Raw genomic sequence first — 21,887 nt, forward strand, 5'->3', positions numbered from 1 at the left:
GCGTTGCTTGCGTTTCCTTTCTTGAAACTCGGCGCTCGCTACTTTCCTGTCGAGAATGCTGCGTCACACTGATTACGCGCATGCCGTTCGTGACTGGGAAGTACCCGGCTCGCAGCGTTAAGGAAAGGAAACGCGGGCAAGACGGATGACGATTATCGTTGTGGAACAAGATACGCCCCAAAGGGTGTAAATTTTTCGAAGAGTATCGTTGTGGGACAAGATACGCCCCAAAGGGTGTAAATTTTTCGAAGAGTGTATACACTCTTAGAAAAATTTACACCCTTTGGGGCGTATCTTGTCCCACAACGATAATCGTCATCAGTCTTGCCCGCGTTTCCTTTCCTTAACGCTGCGAGCCGGGTACTTCCCAGTCACGAACGGCATGCGCGTAATCAGTGTGACGCAGCATTCTCGACAGGAAAGTAGCGAGCGCCGAGTTTTCAGGAAAGGAAACGCAAGCAAGGCAGATGACGATTATTGTTGTGGGACAAATTTACACCCCAAAGGGTGCAACAGTTTTAAGAGTGTATCTAAGAAAAGTTTACACCCTTTGAGTCGTATCTTTCCACACAGCGATAAACGTCATCCGCCTTGTCCGCACTTCCTTTCTTTAACGCTGCGAGCCCGGTACTTCCCAGTAACAATTGGCATGCGCGTTATCAGCATGACATAGCATTGCCGACAGGAAAGTAGCGGGCGTGGGGTTTTTAAAAGAGGAAACGCAAGCAAGGCAGATGACGATTGTTGTTGTGTGCACTCTTAAAACTGTTGCACCCTTTGGTGTGTAAATTTGTCCCACAACAATAATCGTCATCTGCCTTGCTTGCGTTTCCTTTCCTGAAAACTCGGCGCTCGCTACTTTCCTGTCGAGAATGCTGCGTCACACTGATAACGCGCATGCCGTTCGTGACTGGGAAGTACCGGGCTCGCAGCTTTAAAGAAAGGAAACGCGGGCAAGACAGATGACGATTATTGTTGTGGGACAAGATAAGCCCTAAAGGGCGCAAATTGTTTTAAGAGTGTGGCAGATATACACCCCAAAGGGTGTAAACTTCTTTTAGAACACTCTTAGAAAACGTTACACCCTTTGGGGCGTATCTTGTCCCACAACGATAATCGTCATCTGCCTTGCCCGCCTTTCCTTTCTTTATCGCTGCGAGCCCGGCACTTTCCAGTCACGAACGGCATGCGCGTTATCAGTGTGACGCAGCATTCTCGACAGGAAAGTAGCGAGCGCCGAGTTTTCAGGAAAGGAAACGCAAGCAAGCTAGATGACGATTATTGTTGTGGGACAAATATACACCCCAAAGGGTGCAACCGTTTTAAGAGTGAATGTGAAGTCAGCAGTTTTTTTTTAGGGTGTAAAAAGCACGCAAGGCCATTTGAAGCGACATGAACGTACAGCCACTATCCATTCCCTATCCACACCTTTAGAAATAATTGTTCATGGGCTACCTCCTTCTCTTTCAAAAGTATAATAAAGTTTGTCCTGTGTACTTAATTAAATGTATTGTGTATATATGCGCGTGGTGTATACAGTGGAAATTTAAAACATTGTTGAAGTGAGAAAAATACGGATGTGGCAACCACCGCTTGTGCTTCTAATGCGCTAGTCCTCCTATTGTCAGGATTTGCAGAAATAAAACGAAAGTCGGAATTAAAAGTTGTGCCCGTCCGCGCCAACAAGGATGCAGCAAGCTATTAGCCACAGTAAAATTTTAAGTGAAAAGGTAGAGGCAACTCAAAAGAAGCCTCAAATGATGTGGGCGACAACATTCTATATGTCGCCTTCAAAAAGAGAAGTCCACTTGTCGAAACGTTGGCTCCCGCTTTTACCTTGTTCTCGTTTTGCTCATCGAACTCTAGTAATGAAAGAGTAATGACACTTTAGCCTTCGGCATCGAAGGGAGGGGGGAGACTCTGCCCCCCCCCCCCCCCCCGCCTCATGAAAACTTTGGAGGGTGCTCGCAACTCGTGACTGTGTGACATTGATAATTTAATCGTGTCTTCTGAAGAATGTTCGGGTACGATGCAGAGTTGACAGAAAGTTGCACATGCATGTTTTTCCGCGGCATGGTCCATTTATCACTGTTCTGATATTCGAACAAAAATGGCATAAAACACTGCAAACGCGTGCGCGCACCCACATACACATACACACACACACATAAACGCGAGTGACAAAGTGCATGAATATTTTCTGCTCAGACATTACTTTATTTGATCTGTGTTGGGGTTCCGGCCGCGTGGTTTTCTTACAGGTGCACAGATCCCAAAAACACTCCAAATGTGTGAATGCGGTAAGTTTTGAAGCGTAACGTTGAGGACGGTTGAGAACATCCACCGTCCACGACAGGTTATAAACGCAAGTCATAGAATAAAGAACGCGCAAGTATTGAAAGTATTGTGTTTGTGCTGCCATCTGCCAACAGCTCAAACCACCACTTCCGCGGCAGGAGCCGCCAGAGGTCGGGTGTACTTTGCAGCCGACGACGGGGGAAAGAACCGGGCCGTCGCCGCTTTGAGCGACGGGAGTCGCGACCGAATCTCGACATTTTATAATTCCACGAAAACAGCGGCAGTGGTCATCTTCGGCAGCAAGGTGCATGCATAAAAGGTACGAGTTAACTCCAAGTAAACAGCTCATGTCATGGGAGAGCGTGCATACTAGCCTGATGGCATGACGACACAGCCGCCCCCTTATGACGAGTTTAGGCTTACAGCTGCACATGAATACTTGATAGCGCCGTCTAAATTGCCCATTGCTCATTACGATGCCTCAGTATCACTAGGCGCCCGCCTAGGTTGCCTTGAAAGCCCCGAAAACAACTTCCACCCTCCTAACGCTTCTTGTGCATTTAATTTGTGGTTTTGACAGGCAGCGGTGTGGTGTGCAATCGCCGTATCCATGGCTGCGGAAATAAAGCCGATCGTTGGGCCGGACGGGCAGGTCAGCAGCACGAAGAAGCCTCAGCTGATCAACAAGCTTGAAGGCCACCAAGAGCCGGTGAACCTTGCCGTCATCATACCTGGTGAAGACGGAGTCATAAGCATCAGCGATGACAGGTAAAATGATGAACCTTGGCGCATACTGCTTGGCACCATTCCAGCACTTAAGTATTTGCATTCCTTCCGTCTTGTAAACAGAGCGGCGGCGCTTGCACTGTGTCTGGATCTTATCAGCTGGTAACCTGAACACCATTGCAGACCGCAGAGGCCCAGTCCACTTCATCTAGCTCCGGTTTGAGCAGCCCCTTGACGTGGGCGTGTCTGCGTGGTCAATTGCATTGTTCCATGTTCAACAAAAGTGATGAACTGTTGTCGAAAACATTGCGGAGTACATACTTAGCCTTCGCACGCTAACGTGGAGTCAGAAATTGTTTCGTTGTAGGTGGTCATGCTACTTTGCATGATAGCTGTGTAAGCCGTTGGTGATGCTGTTTATTTTGTATTGGCATGGTCGTTAAGTCAGTGTCGGCAATCCCTAACGCAGGTATTCTTAAAAACTTGAGTTTTCCTGTTCATTTGTGGAAAGAGTCGCAAAAAAGAAAGAAAAGTTAGAGACCGTGCACCTGGTCTGACCACAGATGCATTGTCTTCAGCTTTTCAGAAAGGTCTGAGGGTGGAGTAGTAAACACAACACACAGCATAAACGTACCGGATGTTATTGAACGGGAGATCAATTATTTCGTTAATGCCTGTTACGAGGCTTGGCACACGCTATCATTCGTCTAAAATGTGCCCTAAAAGTAGGCAGTCTTGTCAGAAATATTCGGGCCACTAAGCAGATTATAGCATTTCTCATTGTACTAAGGGATCATGTAGTACTCCCTGACTGGTCCAAAGTTCTGGAGAATTAGAACAATGGTTCTCCTTACTCTCGGCAGGCTTGTAGTGCCAACATTGTCGTTGATTTCCCATCATATTGTTTGGCAACTTCAAGTGGCCAGTGTTGCAGCCTGTGTTCTTTTGCCAAAAACTGCACTTTGCTCAAGCAGGATCATAGTCAAAAGATTCTTAGTAGTGTCTTATAAAGCAGTCCTCTGGAGCCCAGCACCTTCTTATGTGCAAGAAATGGTAGTCTGTCATTGCTGGCTAAAATACTCAGCTTCTGTGATGGTCTCTTTTAAGATATATTTAAAAAAACATCGAAACTGGAGCAGTTGCCTTTACGTTTACTGAATGTGCTGTGTCTGTCCTGGCATTCTTCAGTTGCATTTAACACCACTGTGTTACAATTTAACCTGCTGTGGTAGCTTTGGCTATGGCGTTGTGCTGCTGATCTAATTGCGGGTTCAATCTCGGCCGTGGCAGCTGCAATTGTTGGGGTCAAATTGCAAAAACACTTGTATACTTCGATTTTGATGCACGTTTAATAACCCCAAGTGGTCAAAATCAATCCAAAGTCCTCTATTACTGCATGCCAAATAATCATATTGTGGCTTTGGCACGTGAAACCTCGGAATCATTTGGTTATAATTCCATTAGTCTGTTATCACTTTTGTCTCTACTCATGCGTTCTCTCTATTCTCAGTGGGGGCGAAATGCGAAAACACCCGTGTACTTAGATTTACGTGCACGTTAAAGAACCCCAGGTGGTCAAAATTTCCGGAGTCCCCCACTACGGCGTGCCTCATAATCAGAAAGTGGTTTTGGCACGTAAAACCCCACATATTATTCTCTATTCTCAGCATTCACTAGCCTCAAAATCCAAATCCTAAAGCTGGCCTTGAGCTTGACCATTGTTAATCACTTAAGGTTGTGTGTGTGTGTGTGTGTGTGTGTGTGTGTGTGTGTGTGTGTGTGTGTGTGTGTGTTTACGTGCGCTGGTAGCCATTGCTTCACCTCTGAACAGTATTGTTATAAACAGGTCTACAAGCAGTTAAAAAACCTTTGGTCTAGGGCATTTAAAAGAACATCAGGCACCACCTTATATATGTATCTGTGAATGTGTGGGCTTTTTTGTATAAACACATATTTAAGCCACTTAGTTTATTGACTGCCTAATTACATATAGCAATAAAAATGAACTTGTATATTCAGGAGGGCTATGGCTTTCTCAAGCTTGTTAGACATGTTCATAGTGGTGCTAAGACTGTCCATGCCGTAATTTTTCTGCCACGCCTCAAAACTTCATAGTTCCCAAAATGGTAATGCTGATAGCGTATTAACATTCTGCATCCCTCTTATGAAGACCATGCTGAGTTTCCCCCCTGGGATGTTGGCAATTCTTTATAAGTTTAGCCCTGTTCTACAAACTTTATTCTGGAAGTGAGTGCATTAAAATTTTTTCTTTCCTTCTTAACCTTTCTGCATGGCAGTCTGATTAGAAGAAAAGAAGTTTATGTGTGTGCATGGTGGATAACTTTTGCTAACTCAGAGATGGTAGGTGTGAAGGGAAATTGGCCCATAAAATGTATACAGGGTTTTTTATGTCGTACATCTTAAAAACAAGAAGAGCTGCTATAGTTGAGACAGTCTAATTTTGTCCCTAGGCTATCTACTAGCCAGGTGGCAATTTAAGATAAATGATTCCTAGTTGCTATTTAACATCTTAGTTCCAAATTTTTTGGTCACATAGTAAGTTCAAGCATGGTTTGTATTTTAACGTACCCGCCGTGGTTGCTCAGTGGCTATGGTGTTGGGCTGCTGAGCACGAGGTCGCGGGATCGAATCCCGGCCACAGCAGCCGCATTTCGATGGGGCCGAAATGCGAAAACACCTGTGTACTTAGATTTAGGTGCACGTTAAAGAACCCCAGGCGGTCAAAATTTCCGGAGCCCTCCACTACGGCATGCCTCATAATCAGAAGGTGGTTTTGGCACGTAAAACCGCATAATTAATTATTTTTTTTATTTTAACATTTCCAAATCGTTGACATGGCTAGAGTTATTCACCAATAAATTCTGTGTCGCTTTATTTAATTAATTGGGGACATTGAGGAGGCTCTTTGTGCCTGTATCATAGGTAAGTGACTGATGTCACACGCCATATCAAGACACACGCTATCTGACTGAAGCGGATGATTACTCGTAGCCATGTGACTAAGGTGTCGCACAATTTGGTGTGCGATAGCTCTGTTATTTGTATCCATGGCAGGAGGGACCTCATGCATTCTTTACACTGTGATCTGCACAGTTGGGGACGTATTCTGAAACGTTCGCCGCGGCGAAGTTTCGCACTGGCCACGCCTCCGCCGTTGCGGCGCGCGCTGAATCGCTGCTTTGACAAAACCGGAAATTCACTTGCGCCACCTGAATTTCCGGTTTTGTCAAAGCAGCCATTCAGAGCGCGCCGCAACGGCGGAGGCGTGGCCAGTGCGAAACTTCGCAGCGGCGAACGTTTCAGAATACGTCCCTTGTATACAAGGATATGGAATGATTCAAACCTTGCGCTTGATCTGAAATACTGTAATGCAAACCATGTTTGAGCGGTTACCATTTTTGACTTTGTGATATAAACATAAACATGCCCTGAAGCCTGTCATAGAAAGATAATTAGCCAATTTAGAATAGGAATTGTTTGTTTGTATTGTCACCTAGTTATACAATCCAGGGACAAACTGGTGTACTAGCTTGAACAATTTATTTATTTATTTATTTCATAATAACCCTAAAGGGCCCCCGAAGGGGTATTACATAGGGGGAACGGATACTTAAAGAAATGTGAGCTTTGCCCGTTACAGAAAAAAAAAAACACTTAAGTATGCAAAAGCTATACAAAAGTTTAAAAAAAACACAAAAGTTATACAAAAGTACGATGTCTAGCAAAATAGACAAGTAAAACAATATACAAAATACATTAGTCAAGTGAAAATCGGATAGAAAATACAAAACTGAACAATGCACCCTGTGTAGCAACATTCCCGCTTTTTCAAAGGTTTTGTGCCAATTGTTCCTCAGGACAGTCAGGGTATGGCTTCGGAGAGATACCGGACAGTACTGGCCAAGCATATGCCACAACATGCCATGTAAGTGACACATGCTTAAATTGATACTTTCATTATTGGATTTCAAGGCATACTTTTTTTTTGCTTCATGTAATTGTTTAGTGCATTACTTCGACTACAAGTTTTCTATCATAATTTTTCTTTGCTTCCCTAGCTGCTGCATCAGCGATGGATTACAACTCTGAAACTCGAAGGTTATTTATTGGAATGGACAATGGCTCCATATCGGTGGGTTGGCATGAGAGAAGCAACTTGCTCTCATCTTGAGCAGCCTGTAGCCTTTCTGTGGAAAGCAGGGCATGTATCTTGTCTACTTTTTCTGATTGCAGGAGTTCCAAATTTCTGATGATTTCAACAAGATGACTCATCAGAGGAATTATTTAGGTGAGGTGAAGCTTACATTGCTAGAACTTGAAATTCGAATTGAATGTCGTCAAATTATTTTAGAAGGCTATTTCTTGCAATTCAAGCACACGGAGTCCATATGAAGTTTGATGAACTTATACACACAAAGATAATCAAGTTTTTCTGCACAACTGCAAGACTACACGATAGCTTCTCAGTTTTAAAATGTAATGGTAGCAAAATATTGGACCATGCAAAAAGCCTGGTTTCAAGTAATCAGTATGTGTAGCAGCCTGCATGCAGAATTTTGTTTGAAATGTTAGTGGTTTTGTCGCAAAAAGCGAGCGAAAAATATACTTTTTTAATACAAAAACGAGAAAAGAAATACTTCATTACTGCTTACTAGAAATGACTCGAGACCTAGAACATCGAGAAACAGCACTGTGCCTCAGCATGACTCCTGAGGTTATACAGTTCACACTGAAAATCTTGGAGGCAATGTGCTGCGATTTGCATCACATCTGCTATCCCCCAAGTGCATGCATCATCTACTGAGGAGCTATTTAAAGGCAGCTAATAAGGAAATTGCACTATTACCAACCTTGAAGCTTTGCCAGATTGGTTCAGTAGTACTAAATGATACTCATTGATAACAAATTTAGCCAGTGTAAAGTTGCACTGCAGTTGGCCTCTAAAGCATGCAGTATCTTCACAACACACTATCAATAGCTGAAATTTGAATATTTTGCGTGCTCGCAACATTGTGCTGGAGATGCAATAAGTAGTGCTTCGTTTGAGTCTCTGCACACTGTATGATCTGTGCATGCAGCGAAAAAAAATTTTCTTTCTATGGAGCGTGGTGCACTAATCTAAAATGGGTGATGACAGTATAAACGCTATTGTGTGAAGTGTCTTGAGACATTTTATAACATTTTTTTTCTATTTTTTCATGTACATACTAGGCAAAGACAGACAATTTTTACGTATAAGCTATCTTGCGTTGCATCGCAATAAATGCTGTGCTGCCATGCCATGAAATGTAGTTGTTCTTGAGCTTTGTTGCCTTTCCTTGTGCAGTCATCTTTGCTGCACTGTCTGCGAGTGCCAGATTCTGAAAATGATAAAAGTTGTGCTTTACTGAAGGCAAATACATAGTGGTTTCTCCTTTTCATGTCATTTCCATGTTAGTTTCAAAATGACACCAGCACTCCCCCGTTTTCCCCCCACTTTGATGCAGTGCTTATTGGTGGCTGAATCGTGCACGATACGCTGCTACAAAAGAAAAGATATGGATACATATATGCATGAAGTGCATCACAGAAATTAAATCGATAGCCTGACCACGAGTTCAGAGCTATAAAAGTTGCACAGATGAGAGACATAATTAATGTCCTTGACGACACTTTTAAAGAGAAACTTTGAGTGATGAAGTGAACATCAAGAACAGAATAGAAGTGAAACTGAATGCAGTAAATATGGTAATGAATACTACTCTGAATGATTGGTCTTTAATTCATGCCAGGTGGAAGTGTACTTCTTAAAACTTGGAAAAAGGGGCTGTCTTGGAACATAGCAACAACAGAGTTGTAAATCCTCTGGCCTCCTGACTGCTTTGCATGCGATCTTAAATGGGTTATTTCTTGGGGTGGGGCTGTGGCTTCTTGTGACTGTGCAGCACACCAGGGCCGAGTGATGGGCATAGTGTTCTCACTCATCGCCGAGTGGGTGCTGAGTGTGGCCAGGGACAAGCACTTCCTGTGGCACTGCTCCGAGACTGGCCGGCGACTTGGTGCCTTCCAGAGTGGGGCCTGGTGCATGGCTCTTCAGTATCCTTTTCTTGTGCCCCTTTGCTTTGTGTGCACTCTGATGGCTTGGTGCCTATGTTGTTCTGCTGCCAAGCACAAGGTTGTGGACTCTGTTACTGGGGTAGTTGCAATCAATCGGAGGCAAAATATGAAAATGCTTCTTTACTGAGGCTTCATCATGCAAACCCTTTGAGTGTCTACGATAAACGCCCCCTGTGGCCTTATTATCTATGCTTCAGCGAGTGAAAAAGTATGTGTTGCTTTGCTAGAGTATTAAAGGGCCCCGCAGGAGGCCATATAGCAAATTTTAGTTATACATTAGAAGTTGTTACGTGCCCTCTAGTATAGGTCAGTGCTACACAAACACTGAGGCAGACTCAAGCAGATCACAGAGCATGATCGAGCTCTGGAGCACATTAGAAAATGACAGTTTTGCTCTCTGCGTGTGCGACTGCACAAATGTGAACAAGGAGACGAAACGAAAGTACATCTCTCTTGCCGCCGTACGAAGTAAAACGAAGACACGCAGACATTCAGTTTGTAGGTTTTATTATTTCTCTAAATTTTCATTTGTCTATTTAACCAACACATTGAACAAATAACTCCTGTTGCCTTGAATAATTCTCAGTCACTTGCCACTATGAGCAATGTCACAGTATTGCCATGCACATAAGTGCGCTCGTGCAATGTACATCAACTCTCTGGCTGGGAGCACAGCGCCCATAAGGAGAAGGGCAAACGGCGTTTAGTTGGAAGTTTACGCTCTTTCCACGGCACACAGGGATGTAATACTTAGCAGACACGATGGTTAGCGCGCATTGTATGCGCTGCACTTGTCAGCTCAGTATGGCCAGACCTGGTGAGGGGCCCTTTAAGAGGCAGAGGCCGTATTGTGCAGAGATTAATTTCTTCTGATTGTGTTCATTTCTTACTATCCCACCTAGTGGCCAATCCTGGCAGTAGCAGCAGCGCAGTGTCGTGCTAGACAGTGATGAAGGGTGACATAATTAAAGAATTAAAACTATTGCAAAATATGGTCCCCATGTACTCTTAGAAACATTGGCAATAGTATTGCAGCCTTTATGCTGTCCTTTCTGAAGTTTTGAGAGTAACTTATGATTCATCAGTGAGTGGGATTTTATTATTTGTTTACTAAATAAATAATAAATGTTCGGCTCCACATACAATGGCTTGTCACACTCCACATGCTGAAATGGCCTGCTTTATGCACCTAGCAGTATTTAGATGCACATGGCTCAGATGGAGCACAGCATGCCTTTGTGCACCCATTACTAAATTAAGCAGGTTTAATACTGTAAGTCAAGCAGTAAAGCAAGACAATAAAATATTCTTACGTGTGTTGAGAGATATACTGACAAGATATTTTTTTATGGCCCCAAAAAGATAGGAGCATCTTTTAGGCGGCATTTGTTTTCAATAGTATATGAAGTTAGATTAGTTGGTGCTGTCATACATATGCTACATTGGCCATTCGGGACAGGCTCGCACTTCCGTACATGTATGGCACTGTCCGTAGAGAGGTTGAAGAACTGACTGGTTAAAATCAGTCCTGAGCCCTCCGATATGTGACCCTTTAGCAGGTCAGCTGTAGCTTCAGGGCACTAAAACAAGTCGCTCATCTGTTACAAAAAAGATTGAGAGATGGCGCCACCATCCCATGCAATGTTTTTACTAGCCAGCTCCTCCTGAGTTCTCCCCTTCCTCCGTCTCTGCAACCCTCCTCCTCCATGAACTTCGAGCAGACAAATATCAAGTTGCGTCTGGCCCTCTGGTTCTGCAGCTCTCCCATCTCTACGCACTGTATGTTCCTACTGCCATGTAGCCACATCTGTTCTTGTACCCCTGTGCTTAATAAACCCTGTTAAGCCCCATTTAACAAAAATCCTTTGTTGTAGCGCCCAACAAACAAGACATAACCATTCAGACATTACTTTGTCAGACCACAGGGTGTCTACCAACCGGGAAAACCGGGAGAACCGGGAATTCTCAGGGATTTTGAGTAGTCTGGAAAAACTCAGGTAAAACTCAGGGAATTTGTGCTTCTATCAGGGAAAATTAGCTGTAATTTTTTAGAGGGTCAAAAGTCACGGTAATGCTGGCTCGAGAAACAGACAGGACTCGTAACGAATCGTCGTCGGCTGGAGGAGTTGCCAGTGTACAGTCAACGACCGACTTTCCGGATTCCCGATAACTCGGACGGCTTCGCGGCACCACCGCGTACCGCAAAGAGTTAATGTATCATAACGTCTGAAAATTCAGACGCAAGAACTCTTCGCTGTCCGATTTTCTAAACGTTTGCGTGATCGCAGGTCCGAGACAGCATTAATGAAAACCACCACCGCTGCTATTTTGATTACCTCGCCGCCTTGAACCGGTGCTCTCGCACGCAGATGCACTGGCAGCCGTGGCCACCACTGCGGCAACGGTAGGCCTAGCTGCTTCGACGTTCGCTGTTAAGCTTCTTGTCGTTCGGTGCCGTGTTTCTTCATTTCTCCGCTGACAGCAATAATTTTGTCTTCGAAGCTCGGAAAGCACGGCGCATTGCATAATGCTTTTTCCCGAAAGTCTGCTTCGCCTCATTACAGTCGTGTCACGCGGTGAAGCGTACAAGCGTAGGAAGGGGCAATTGTCGCGGGACACTGTATGTATTTCTTAATTTTACACGTGTGCACTCGCCCTCACCTGTCACAGTAGGAGCACCGATATACCTAATAAGTGCACTGACAGGCATTCAGAGCTTTTTCAGACGTACATGTGTCGATTTTAGCCCTTAAGGGCAGTAAAAGACATGAATTTATTTTTTCGCACTGCCTGATTTTTCGGAAGTTTTCGCGGCCCCTAGGGTGTCTGAAAAATTGGACGTTGACTGTAAATTGACCAAGAGTATTCTTCAAATGGTCCGTGGGGCGAACGCGCAGTGAAAGGAGGACGAGAACAGAAAGGATCGACGCACTGAGGAATGAGCGACCACTTCTTTGAAGGAGCCTGCGCTCAAAAAACAAATTGTTGGCTGATGCTGAGATGCAGGTGTCCCTCATCCAAACCAATATAAACTCTTTAAAGCAGTGAAACACAACACTGAGGCGTCTTGTGCGAACTGAGAGTATGTCAGGACAGTTGCATGACACTGAGCATGCTATCAGTTCATAGAAATAGCTCATATTCGAAAATGTTTGCTTCTGTATGCATCTCCTTTTTATTTGTGCTAGAGAATGTCCAACTCGATTTGAAAATTTTTTCGAAGACATTTTATTTGCTGTGCATTTTAATAACCCCTCCCTTATATTTTGTTGAATAACATAAACACTACTCCTTAGTATTCAAATTGGATTAAGTCGCTTTTTTTTTTCAAATTTTTTTCATATGCCTACTAGAGAGTGACAGCATAGAGCGATATTGTTTCAGCGCGTCTTGACATAAAACATAGTTCTGCATCACTCAGGGAATTTTGCAAAAGCACTGAGGGAAAACCTGGAAAACTCAGGGAATTTGGAAATGTCAACTTGGTAGACACCCTGGACCATTACTTTGTTCCCACCAGTCATGGCATTACCATGTGGCAGTGTAGTTTGTACTGTTTTGTCTCAGTTAATGGCAATCTAAAAGTGTGCAAGCAGAAAAGCTGCAGCTTTATAATTGGCATTCTTTATGAACAAATGGCAGGGCCATCTGACATTACGATGTAGAAACAAGTTCAGAAGCCACGTGAGATGAATTCATGCATGCACCTCTTCATCTGTGCTCCTACAGAGTGCCTCTACCTGTGCCACAATGCAGTGCATGTCGTGTTTGAGTTGACTTTTGATCTTCTCAAGTGCATAAACATGTTTAATAATCAAGGAGTTCATGATTGTTGAAAACAGTCAATATTTTGTCACAGCACGTAGATAGAAAAGCATGACAGATATTTCGTATGAATTATTTTATAGGATTTATTTTTCCAAGGTTGCCACAACCTTGTTGCATGATATTCTTATGTTGGAAATTTAGTCGCTAGCCGTAGGTCACAATTTATCATGGACAAAGCTATCAAAAGCTGCGACTGTGGCGAGTTGTGTATGCAGTCAGTTTCACCCTTGGTTGGGTGTGGCTGTGTGTTTAATGGGCTGAATTCAAAGAAAACTGTGCAGGAAACTTGTGGCAAATGAAACTTAAACTATAGGTGTTATAAAATACTGTGGTTTGCTAGGTGTGTGTTGTTGCTTCCAATCAGTGAAACTCTGCAATTGCTGTAGCTACAAATGCTAATCAAGTTTAAAAACAGCATGAAGATGTGAGGCACAGCTCCAACTACCGATGTCCTGTATGTTTATTTCATGTCCCGTGTTTTTTTTTTTTTATCATGGTTACCAGCTTTGCTGTAGAATTGCTATTTCAGCATAAACACTCATTTAGTTTTATTCCAAAACATCTTTTTTATAATTGCTTAGTGTAAGTTGAATTGGGTGAAACTAAACTTGCTCAAATGGAACTGCACAGTGATCTGTACTTTGCTTAAAGGGGTCCTGAACCACCCTTGGGCTTGGTGAAGTAACATAGTCTGCGGGTAGCATACGCTGCTGTGAACACCTCAGGCAAGTTTTGCTGCTGTACCGGTGCGTGGAGCTCACAAGCGGATTGCGAAATTGCCTTTCTCTAAAATGCTCTCTCTTCGCCAAGAGGCCCTGTCCTCGCTCTCTTCTAGACGCATTGTTTTGTTATCGGATGCACTATTTCGTCATTCCCTTAGACGGCTGCTATTGGCTGATGGCTAACATCAAGCTGCGGTTGGCTTCATGGCGTCAATACTGTGGCCGCCTTGGGGTGCCGCAACAAGTCCACTGGCTAAGTGCACTGTGGCTCACTAAGGACAACCATATTTGGCTAATGTTTAGCGCATCGTAGGCATCAAAGGGGGAAGTCGTGGCGTCTACGTTAACATTGGAAATTAAATTTGAACGGTACGCCATGGTGACATTTAGAAGGCGAAGCGTTGTGGGCTTGTCCCACTGCGCCGTAGCCTTCGCAGTACAAAGCATTGAAGAACGGGAGCGCAGCAGAGGCCGTGTTTGGTTGCCAATAACTCCGCTTCTGCTGAGCGCATTGAAGTACTTTTTGCGGCAAAGTTTTTCTGAAATAGCCTATTTTCACTTGAAAGGCATTTCTCCACTTTGATAAATAGTGGTTCAGGGCCCCTTTAAACAGAACTGGCACCAGAACTACCAAGGCCCTTGCTGTCTATCACACTGCATACGAGACAGCCACAGTTCTATTAACACATGGAAAGGCAATGTTCAAGAATAATGAAAAACCGTTCCATCAGATAATTCCCCCATTTTGATGCTGATTTTCCTGCAGTGTTCATTTTGGTCAGCTTAGTGTGTGTCTCCTCCTGTTCTGCATCATGATGGAAACTGTAAAATAGCAAGTGCATAAAGTACATATGTTTGCTGTGATAATGGATGTCATCAAAGTGGCTAATAGCATTGAAGTGATATGCAAATTCACTAAGGTCTCGCGACGATGACTTGTGTAGTTGTGATCCATCGTGGTGTGTAGTATGGGAATGCTTTGAAAGGAATTGTGTGGAAGTTCTGCAGCGTTACCTTGAAACACAAAAGATGTGGAGAATTCATAGACAACCTTTGGTGGATGCACACGGGCAGGCAAAATATGCTTTTGTGCATTCTAGGTAATTGCAGCACTAGACAACAAATAGAAAAGAATGTAGTTAGATCTTCATCCCCTTTTTAGAGCCACATTTTTTTTTTTCCTCCTCAGTTTCATTTCAACAGATTCTGCTGTAGTAAGATGTCCTGGCACTAGTTTTTGTTATAGCTTGTATAATGCAATGCACAAACATGTAAAAAAAATGTTGTGGTATACTGTGTACTATGTGTCCCAGCTAATATTAGCCAAGCTGTTCAATGAAAAAAGGATTTAAGAAACATGGTGCAACATACAATTAAAAGAACTACAATGTTTGATCATCAACGTTCTGACATCCGAACACTGTAGGTCTTAAAATCATACCTTGCAGCTTGTTTTTTAATGATCTTTTTCTTTGAAGAGCTTGGCTAGTGTTAGCTGGGATGCGCTGTATACTGTCAGAGTTGTCGGACGATCCTACGGCTGTCAAGCAGATGTAGGACTCGTCGGACTACCTCGCCGCTGCCACCATTTGAAGGAGTCGGAGGTCGTAGATGAGGAACTCGGTTAACAGGATTTATTTACAGGATTAACATATTTTAAGACAAGATACACTGGCAGTCTAGCGCGACTCCCATATGGAGCCCGCAAGATTAACATTCAGCAAAACAGCATTCGAGCACACAGCTCACTACTACATTTTGGCATAACATCGAGCACTCAGCTCCTTACGACGAGCACGACACGAGCACGAGCACGCTCTAGCAGTCGGCAAACGCTGCTTATAAGCCTCCGCTTGACGTCATAGTTCGACGTCATCGTTCGGCGTGGACGGAGCACGAATGGTCGGGAATGTGCGTCCAATCATGGTAAACTTGCGGCCGCCCCGCAGTACAGCCCACACACACAAAGGCTAACACGTTCGAGGGCTTTGTAGAACTCTCGGTATAGCCCACGGTGTCGTCGACCGAGGCCCTCGCAGAACTTTGCGCCGTCCCGGGTGGCGCGGCGGCGCACCACATTCCTGAGCTGACCGCGCGCCACGTGGCCGCCTGTCATCCGTAGTTCTCAGAAGGCGCCTCGTCTGGGGGGGTTGGAACACGCGCAGCGGGCTGAAAGCTGGCACGTCGCCACCCCCGTACGGCCATTCCTAACAATACACAGATGTTCTTGCATTTGCCAGTTTTTCTATTTATATGCCAAAAGAAAGTTTAGTAAACCTTGTAGGAGAAAGGTTGGTTTACAAGCTCAGTTGAACAGGCTGTGGATGTATGTTTGGTTGCAAAACTTTATTTTTCTGTTCAGTGTGACATTACTGGAGGACACGAATTAGCCCACAATTGGTGCTCCACTAACAGCCAGTGAAATGAGCACAGACTTGTACATGGCTCTGCCTCAATATGAGATCTTACAGCATATGTGAGTGGGTGGCAAGATTAGCACGCAACATGCATTGTGCTGCATTTGCTTGACTTGGTTCTTAGGCTAGGATTATCACTGCCTTGTGTCAGCTGCGTGTGCTACCTTAATTGATGCTTGCCAGGTTTGATGCACAGTCCAAGCATGCCTTTGTCGGAGACTACTCTGGGCAGATAACCATGCTGAAGGTGGAGCAAACTGGCTATAAGCCTGTTACTACCCTCAAGGGTCACTCTGGTAAGTCTTTCTTTAATCGTGTAGCCGAGCTTATTCCTCATGTTGCTCAGTAACCACCCCTAACGTAGATTCAATGCACATTGCGATCTGCATTGTATGGTGATCCTCTTCATCTTTTGATTTGAATATATAACTATCACACAGGCTACAGGTTTCATGTTTTCATCTCGCTGAGTTTAAGAGCATTTTCGTGAGGACAGCTTGTAAATCTCCTTCACAAGGTACCACTGAATGCTTCCAGAAAACGCAATGCCACATTGTCCACTAATGAATAAGCACAAATGATTATGATCACAGCAGTCCTGGCTGCCGCAGCTGCATTTTGATGGGGGCGAAATGCAAAAATTCTCTTGCACTTAAATTAAGTGCACATTAAAGAACCCCTGGTGGACAAAATTAATCTGGAGTTCCCCACTACAGCATTCCTCATAATCATATTGGGGTTTTGGCATGTAAAACCCCAGAATGTAATTTAATTTGTGAACACAGGGTGAACTGGCCTGTTTCCATGAGTAATTTACCTAGATTTGACTTTCTATCAATTTGTGTTCAATATTCGCTTTGTCCACACATCCTGAATTATACATTTATGGCTTTATAGCTGCCTTATTGGCTGCTAGGGCCGTTTCCCATAGTGAGTATGCTAAGTAAGATGCAGTGTGAAATGTGGTACACTCTTTGTCATGGAATAAATATGGTAACTGCCATATATTGTTTCATAAAAAACTACAGTTTGAGGAAGGGACTGCACTGTTGGTCAGAAAAAAAGCTTATGGATTATGTGATCCACGAAACAACTCATTCTTGTGGCTTGGGTTTTCTGTTAGTATTTTGTGGCCGCACTATGGTGGTTGCGCACACAGGGGCACGCTGCACTTATTGACACGAGAACTTGCCCGCCAGGAAGTGCAATTTTTTAAAGGGTTATTAAGGGCATGAGGGTTGCAATCTGGGCTTGTTGGTAATGCATCTTGAAGAGGTGTACAGTAGTGCGATTAAAAGACGGGAGAAAAGACGCACAGCTCTATCTTCCAGCAATCTGTTGGAAGATAGCGCTGTGTGTGTTCCTGTGCGTCATCTTTTGTCCCGCTTGGAGCTGCTTGGAGCCCGAACCAGGTTGACCATCGGAGTGGTTTCAGCAGGGAAGACCAAGTGATGTAAAAACAAATAAGAGAAGTTTAATACATCATTGCGGGTGAGTGATGTGCTCGAAGACAAAAAAAAAAGTAGATACATTCAGCGTGCGTGCACCTGCACACAAGGGCAGAGAAGATGCAGCCACACGTGGTGGCTCGCTGGCTTCCTTATACCCTCCATCATCCGAGCAACCTCATTCTCTGCTTCTCCCTGGTAGAGGGCCTTGTCAGGACACGTCTGGTCAACCCACACAAAAGGGCAGGGGAGGGAAACCACTCTTTGGCGTAGAGGGGTTGAACGTAGGACAGAGGGGTGTGGGATTTGCACATTCTGTGCATAATCCCATCGCACACACCTGATGGACAAGTATTTGCATGTTGACGAGCGTGACGATTAAGCACGCAGTGTCCCAGGCGTTTGGCATTTGTTCTATTGATTGCTGCACAAAGTGAACTGTGACAGGGTGTTGTGGCAATAAACTATTACTTATGACGGCATGGTTGAAAACCTGTGATAAATTCCTCATGAGATGGCAGAAATAAATGTAGTATGTGGGAGGTACATTAAGTGAGCATCCTGTTATTTGGGCATTGAAGTGGCATTGTGGCTAGGAAAGGTATTGGTACAGAACATAATCACAGGGTTTCTACTGCACCTGGTTCTCAAAAGCTCTCGATGCATTAGGCAGTTTCAGGAGAGGGGACAACACTTCTTTCGACAAAAAAAGGAACAACTCGGAAGTGCAGGCCAAGGTTCCTGTGCCTGCAGTTGTTAATTAGTTTCATGTCTCACTTGCCATCTGCTAGCCTCCTTATCTCGGGTAGTAGAATGGCTGCCCTGAAAAACGCTTTGGTCCTGGGTTCAGTCCTCGGACCGAAACAAAATTTTCTTCAACTGCCAAGCTTCCTTCTTGAAGAACTCATATGGATTTCCTTTGTAGCATCCTGCTACTTGCAGCGGGATGGCAATTCTTCTATTTCATGAATCATGTGGCATGGGTTATGTTTCCTGTCCAAACCATTGGGTGTCGACACCATCAAAACAAGGAACACTGCACACCAACAGCAGTTGTAGTCTGAACCTAAACTAAGCCTATTCTGTAGACATCTGTGAATCCGATCTGGTTAATTAGAATTTTCAGTTAATTCGAGCTCGACGGAAGAGTCCTGGCCAGTGCCCATACATTTCTATGGGCTCAAACTTCCGCTTGTTCTATCCTAGGATTAGCCTTTGCCAACCAATTCGAACTTGACTGGTTAGTTTCGCCTCAGCACAGCCGTGTTATGCGGTGAAGCATACCAAGAATGTAAAGGGGCAGCTGTGACGGGTCATTCCTTAATTATACAGGTGTGTGCCCGCCATCTCTCGGCACAGTAAGAGCATCTAGATGTCTAATGAGCATACGACAGTTATTCAGAGCTATTTCTGACATTGCTGCACTGATTTGAGCTCTTGTTTTGCCTGCCATGCGTGTCTCGTATATGAGACCGTTAACAGGGTGTAGTATGTGTTCCTTAATTATATATGCCATGCACAGAGAAACGTCAAAATCACCCGTGTCGGGGAAGTTAGCAAAAAGGTAGGCAGTAAGATGAAAAAACACCTACGAAAGTCGAGAAGAGGTTAAAAGCCAACAAAAGAGCGTTTTATTGGGCGAACCTGTGCCCTCAAAAACAGATTGCACTCGAGGAACAATGACAGCAGTGAACACAGTCAGTGTTCGTTAAAAATCTCTGTTGGTCAAGCTTGTCGGCTTCTATACATGCGTCATCGAAGGTTCCAGAGTAATTGCTAGTGCTCGCATGTCTTCTAGAAAGTTCAACACGATTTGCGTCGCACATAGAACCATCGATAACATTCGAGAAACTTCTGAAACATTCGGATGCATCCTGGGCTGAGCGATAACATTTGTTAGACGGTGAAAAGCAGTCACCCGAAAAAGATAAACAAGTACATGTGTCAGTATTAGTTATCCATTGTATTATAAATGATTAATTATTCATTTCTGTACAGCCCTTTCCTATGAAAGTTTGAGAAGTAGAATCTGTATAATCACCTTTGCTTTCACTATTCCAAAGAGTGCTGCCCAGAGTGCATTATACGCAATGCATTTGGTTTCAGAGCGACTCGGATGCTCCAATAACTGATAAGAATTTCTGAGACATGAGATCTCTCTTCTGAAACACTGCAATACTTCTCAAAGGCGGGGACGTGCGGCCACAATGTAGATTTGCAAACCTAGCATTTGATATCCTTGTCTTATATGATCCTGGCAGAAGCCTGTGCAATTGAGGAGTGCTTATTGTGGCTTTAGCGGCTTTTCACTGAGCCCCGGCACTGAAGATGAAGAAACAAGCCCAAAGTTTTACGCATTTCAAAAGAGTCTCTCTGACAGCAGTGGCAAATAAAACATCCAGAAAATCAAGGACATCTGAACTGACAGTATGCGCCATAAATAAACAAGAATGCCTTACATTCACTTTGTATGATGCATAAGAAATCACAACACCAAATTTCAGAAGATACAAATAAATTCTGAGGTCATAAGGGCATCGGATCATTCAAAATTTTACTTTGTCATATTGCCAGGACTTTTTCTAACTTTTTATGAGCAGCTTGTGTTACTCAGAAAATTGAATCTCAAGAACTGTTTTTACAACAGGGCAAAAATAGTGCTAACATTATTTTAAATTTTATAACTTTGAAAGCTTGAAAAAGTAAAGGGACAGCTTTGTATAAATCTGTTTCTATTTGACCTGCATCATTTCTACTTGCATCTGAAAGTCGAATACCTTGAGTGTAATTACAGAGAAAATAAGAGACTATCCTATATCAGAAGGTGTTATGTGAATGCAGAAGCCATGGGCATGATCAGCATTTTCAGGATACCTTGTGTCATTTGAGTGTATTTAAGGGAAAATTAAGTTGAGCTATATTAATAAGTTACCTTTCTACTATACCAAAAAGGGCACTCTTACTGTTAGAGGAGGTTTGGTAAGCCAGAAAAGACACGAAAATGAAAGATGCAACACAGTCTTGTAGCATTTGACGCCACACCAGCTCGCTGTGACATCGTGGATTTTAGCATTGCAGTGTCTGCTCGGGCCTAGTTGATTTCTCTAACTACAAGATGGACTACATTTTGTACTAATAGAATCAAACACTGAACTTGACAATTTTTGAGAACTTCTACTTCACCACAACAGCCCAAATACGATGAAATATTTTTAAAATGCGTGACTTTACGCTAATGCACCAACGCGGAAGTTCCTGTGCAATACTCAAAAAAAGAAGTTTAACCTTAATTTCCATTCTAATCATGGAAATCTTACCATTAGTGAAAATTGTTATCAAATAATACTTTGTCAGTCGAATCAACCTAACTCAATTATGCGATTCTTCTTAATGATCCTTTTCTGATAAGCATGACACTCAGTGTGTGCTGTTGGCAATGCGAGTTTAGATTTTGAGAGGAAACTGATGGTAGACCCAGGTGCCCTCAAGTTGCCTCTGGCCACTTTTTTGCCTGGGTTTTCAACCATCTTGTTGGAAATGCAATTTATTGTTGATTTATTTATGTGTCAGTGGTGAGCAGGAGAGTGGCAACTTTCACGCTTGCAAAAAGATGCCGGAGCTTTTGCCTGCAGGTCCCACCTCTACCCCAGGAAAATGTAGCTCTACACGTGATCTGCTGCAATAGCTGTCACTGGTTCAGCCAGAAATTTTCTCAGCATATACCGAGGGATGTTATCAGCGTGTGGATAACATGTTGCACATTGAATGCTTGGTAAACTTCGGCAGCTCAAGAAGAGTGACACAACCAAGGGGGAAGGTAGCGGCATTAAGCAATGAGAAAAATGAAAATTAATGAGGTTCATTCAGTGGAAGCTTAAGGCTGCAGTCGCAAGGTTTGATACGCGCTAATGAGTCTGAAGTGCAAGCGAAGTGCTGCAAGCAGGATGATTTGCAGTGTGCAGCTGTGGTAGTAACTATGCCTGGATGCACAAGCCAACCGTATTTGGCAAGGGGATTCAATGTTTGTGGATAAGAAATTTGCACAAACACTCTTTGCAACCATTTTAAATGTTGCTTAGCCATCACTGAGACTTTCAATACACCTAGAGGAAAGCTGCAGTGTATTTCACTTTGACCAGTTAAACAATTGTCATTTTGATGGTTGTTTGGCTATAAGTTGCTGTGTTCAGTACATTGGAAGCATCTTCCATAAAAGTCAAACCTGACGTTTCAGGATGTTGCGTTCAAGCATTAAATTGCATACTCCACTTGAATGTGATTGACATAATAGTTCTGTGAAACCTGCAAGGTGGAGGGAAGTTATTAAAGGG

At 43.6% G+C, this 21,887-nt stretch overlaps 1 protein-coding gene across 1 annotated transcript in view; it reads left to right on the forward strand.

Moving 5' to 3' along the window:
* Window positions 1-2,451: 2,451 nt before the first annotated feature.
* Window positions 2,452-21,887, forward strand: part of Wdfy2 (WD repeat and FYVE domain containing 2) — a 49,379-nt gene continuing 29,943 nt past the window's right edge. The window contains exons 1-7 of the mRNA XM_065428628.1: window positions 2,452-2,617; window positions 2,879-3,066; window positions 6,903-6,970; window positions 7,104-7,177; window positions 7,279-7,333; window positions 8,970-9,120; window positions 16,292-16,404. Coding sequence (XP_065284700.1) covers window positions 2,909-3,066; window positions 6,903-6,970; window positions 7,104-7,177; window positions 7,279-7,333; window positions 8,970-9,120; window positions 16,292-16,404 — 619 coding nt within the window. The 5' untranslated portion in view covers window positions 2,452-2,617; window positions 2,879-2,908. The remainder of the gene's footprint in view (window positions 2,618-2,878; window positions 3,067-6,902; window positions 6,971-7,103; window positions 7,178-7,278; window positions 7,334-8,969; window positions 9,121-16,291; window positions 16,405-21,887) is intronic.

This window comes from Dermacentor albipictus, chromosome 1 (genome assembly GCF_038994185.2).
Source record: "Dermacentor albipictus isolate Rhodes 1998 colony chromosome 1, USDA_Dalb.pri_finalv2, whole genome shotgun sequence".
Taxonomy (NCBI): domain Eukaryota; kingdom Metazoa; phylum Arthropoda; class Arachnida; order Ixodida; family Ixodidae; genus Dermacentor; species Dermacentor albipictus.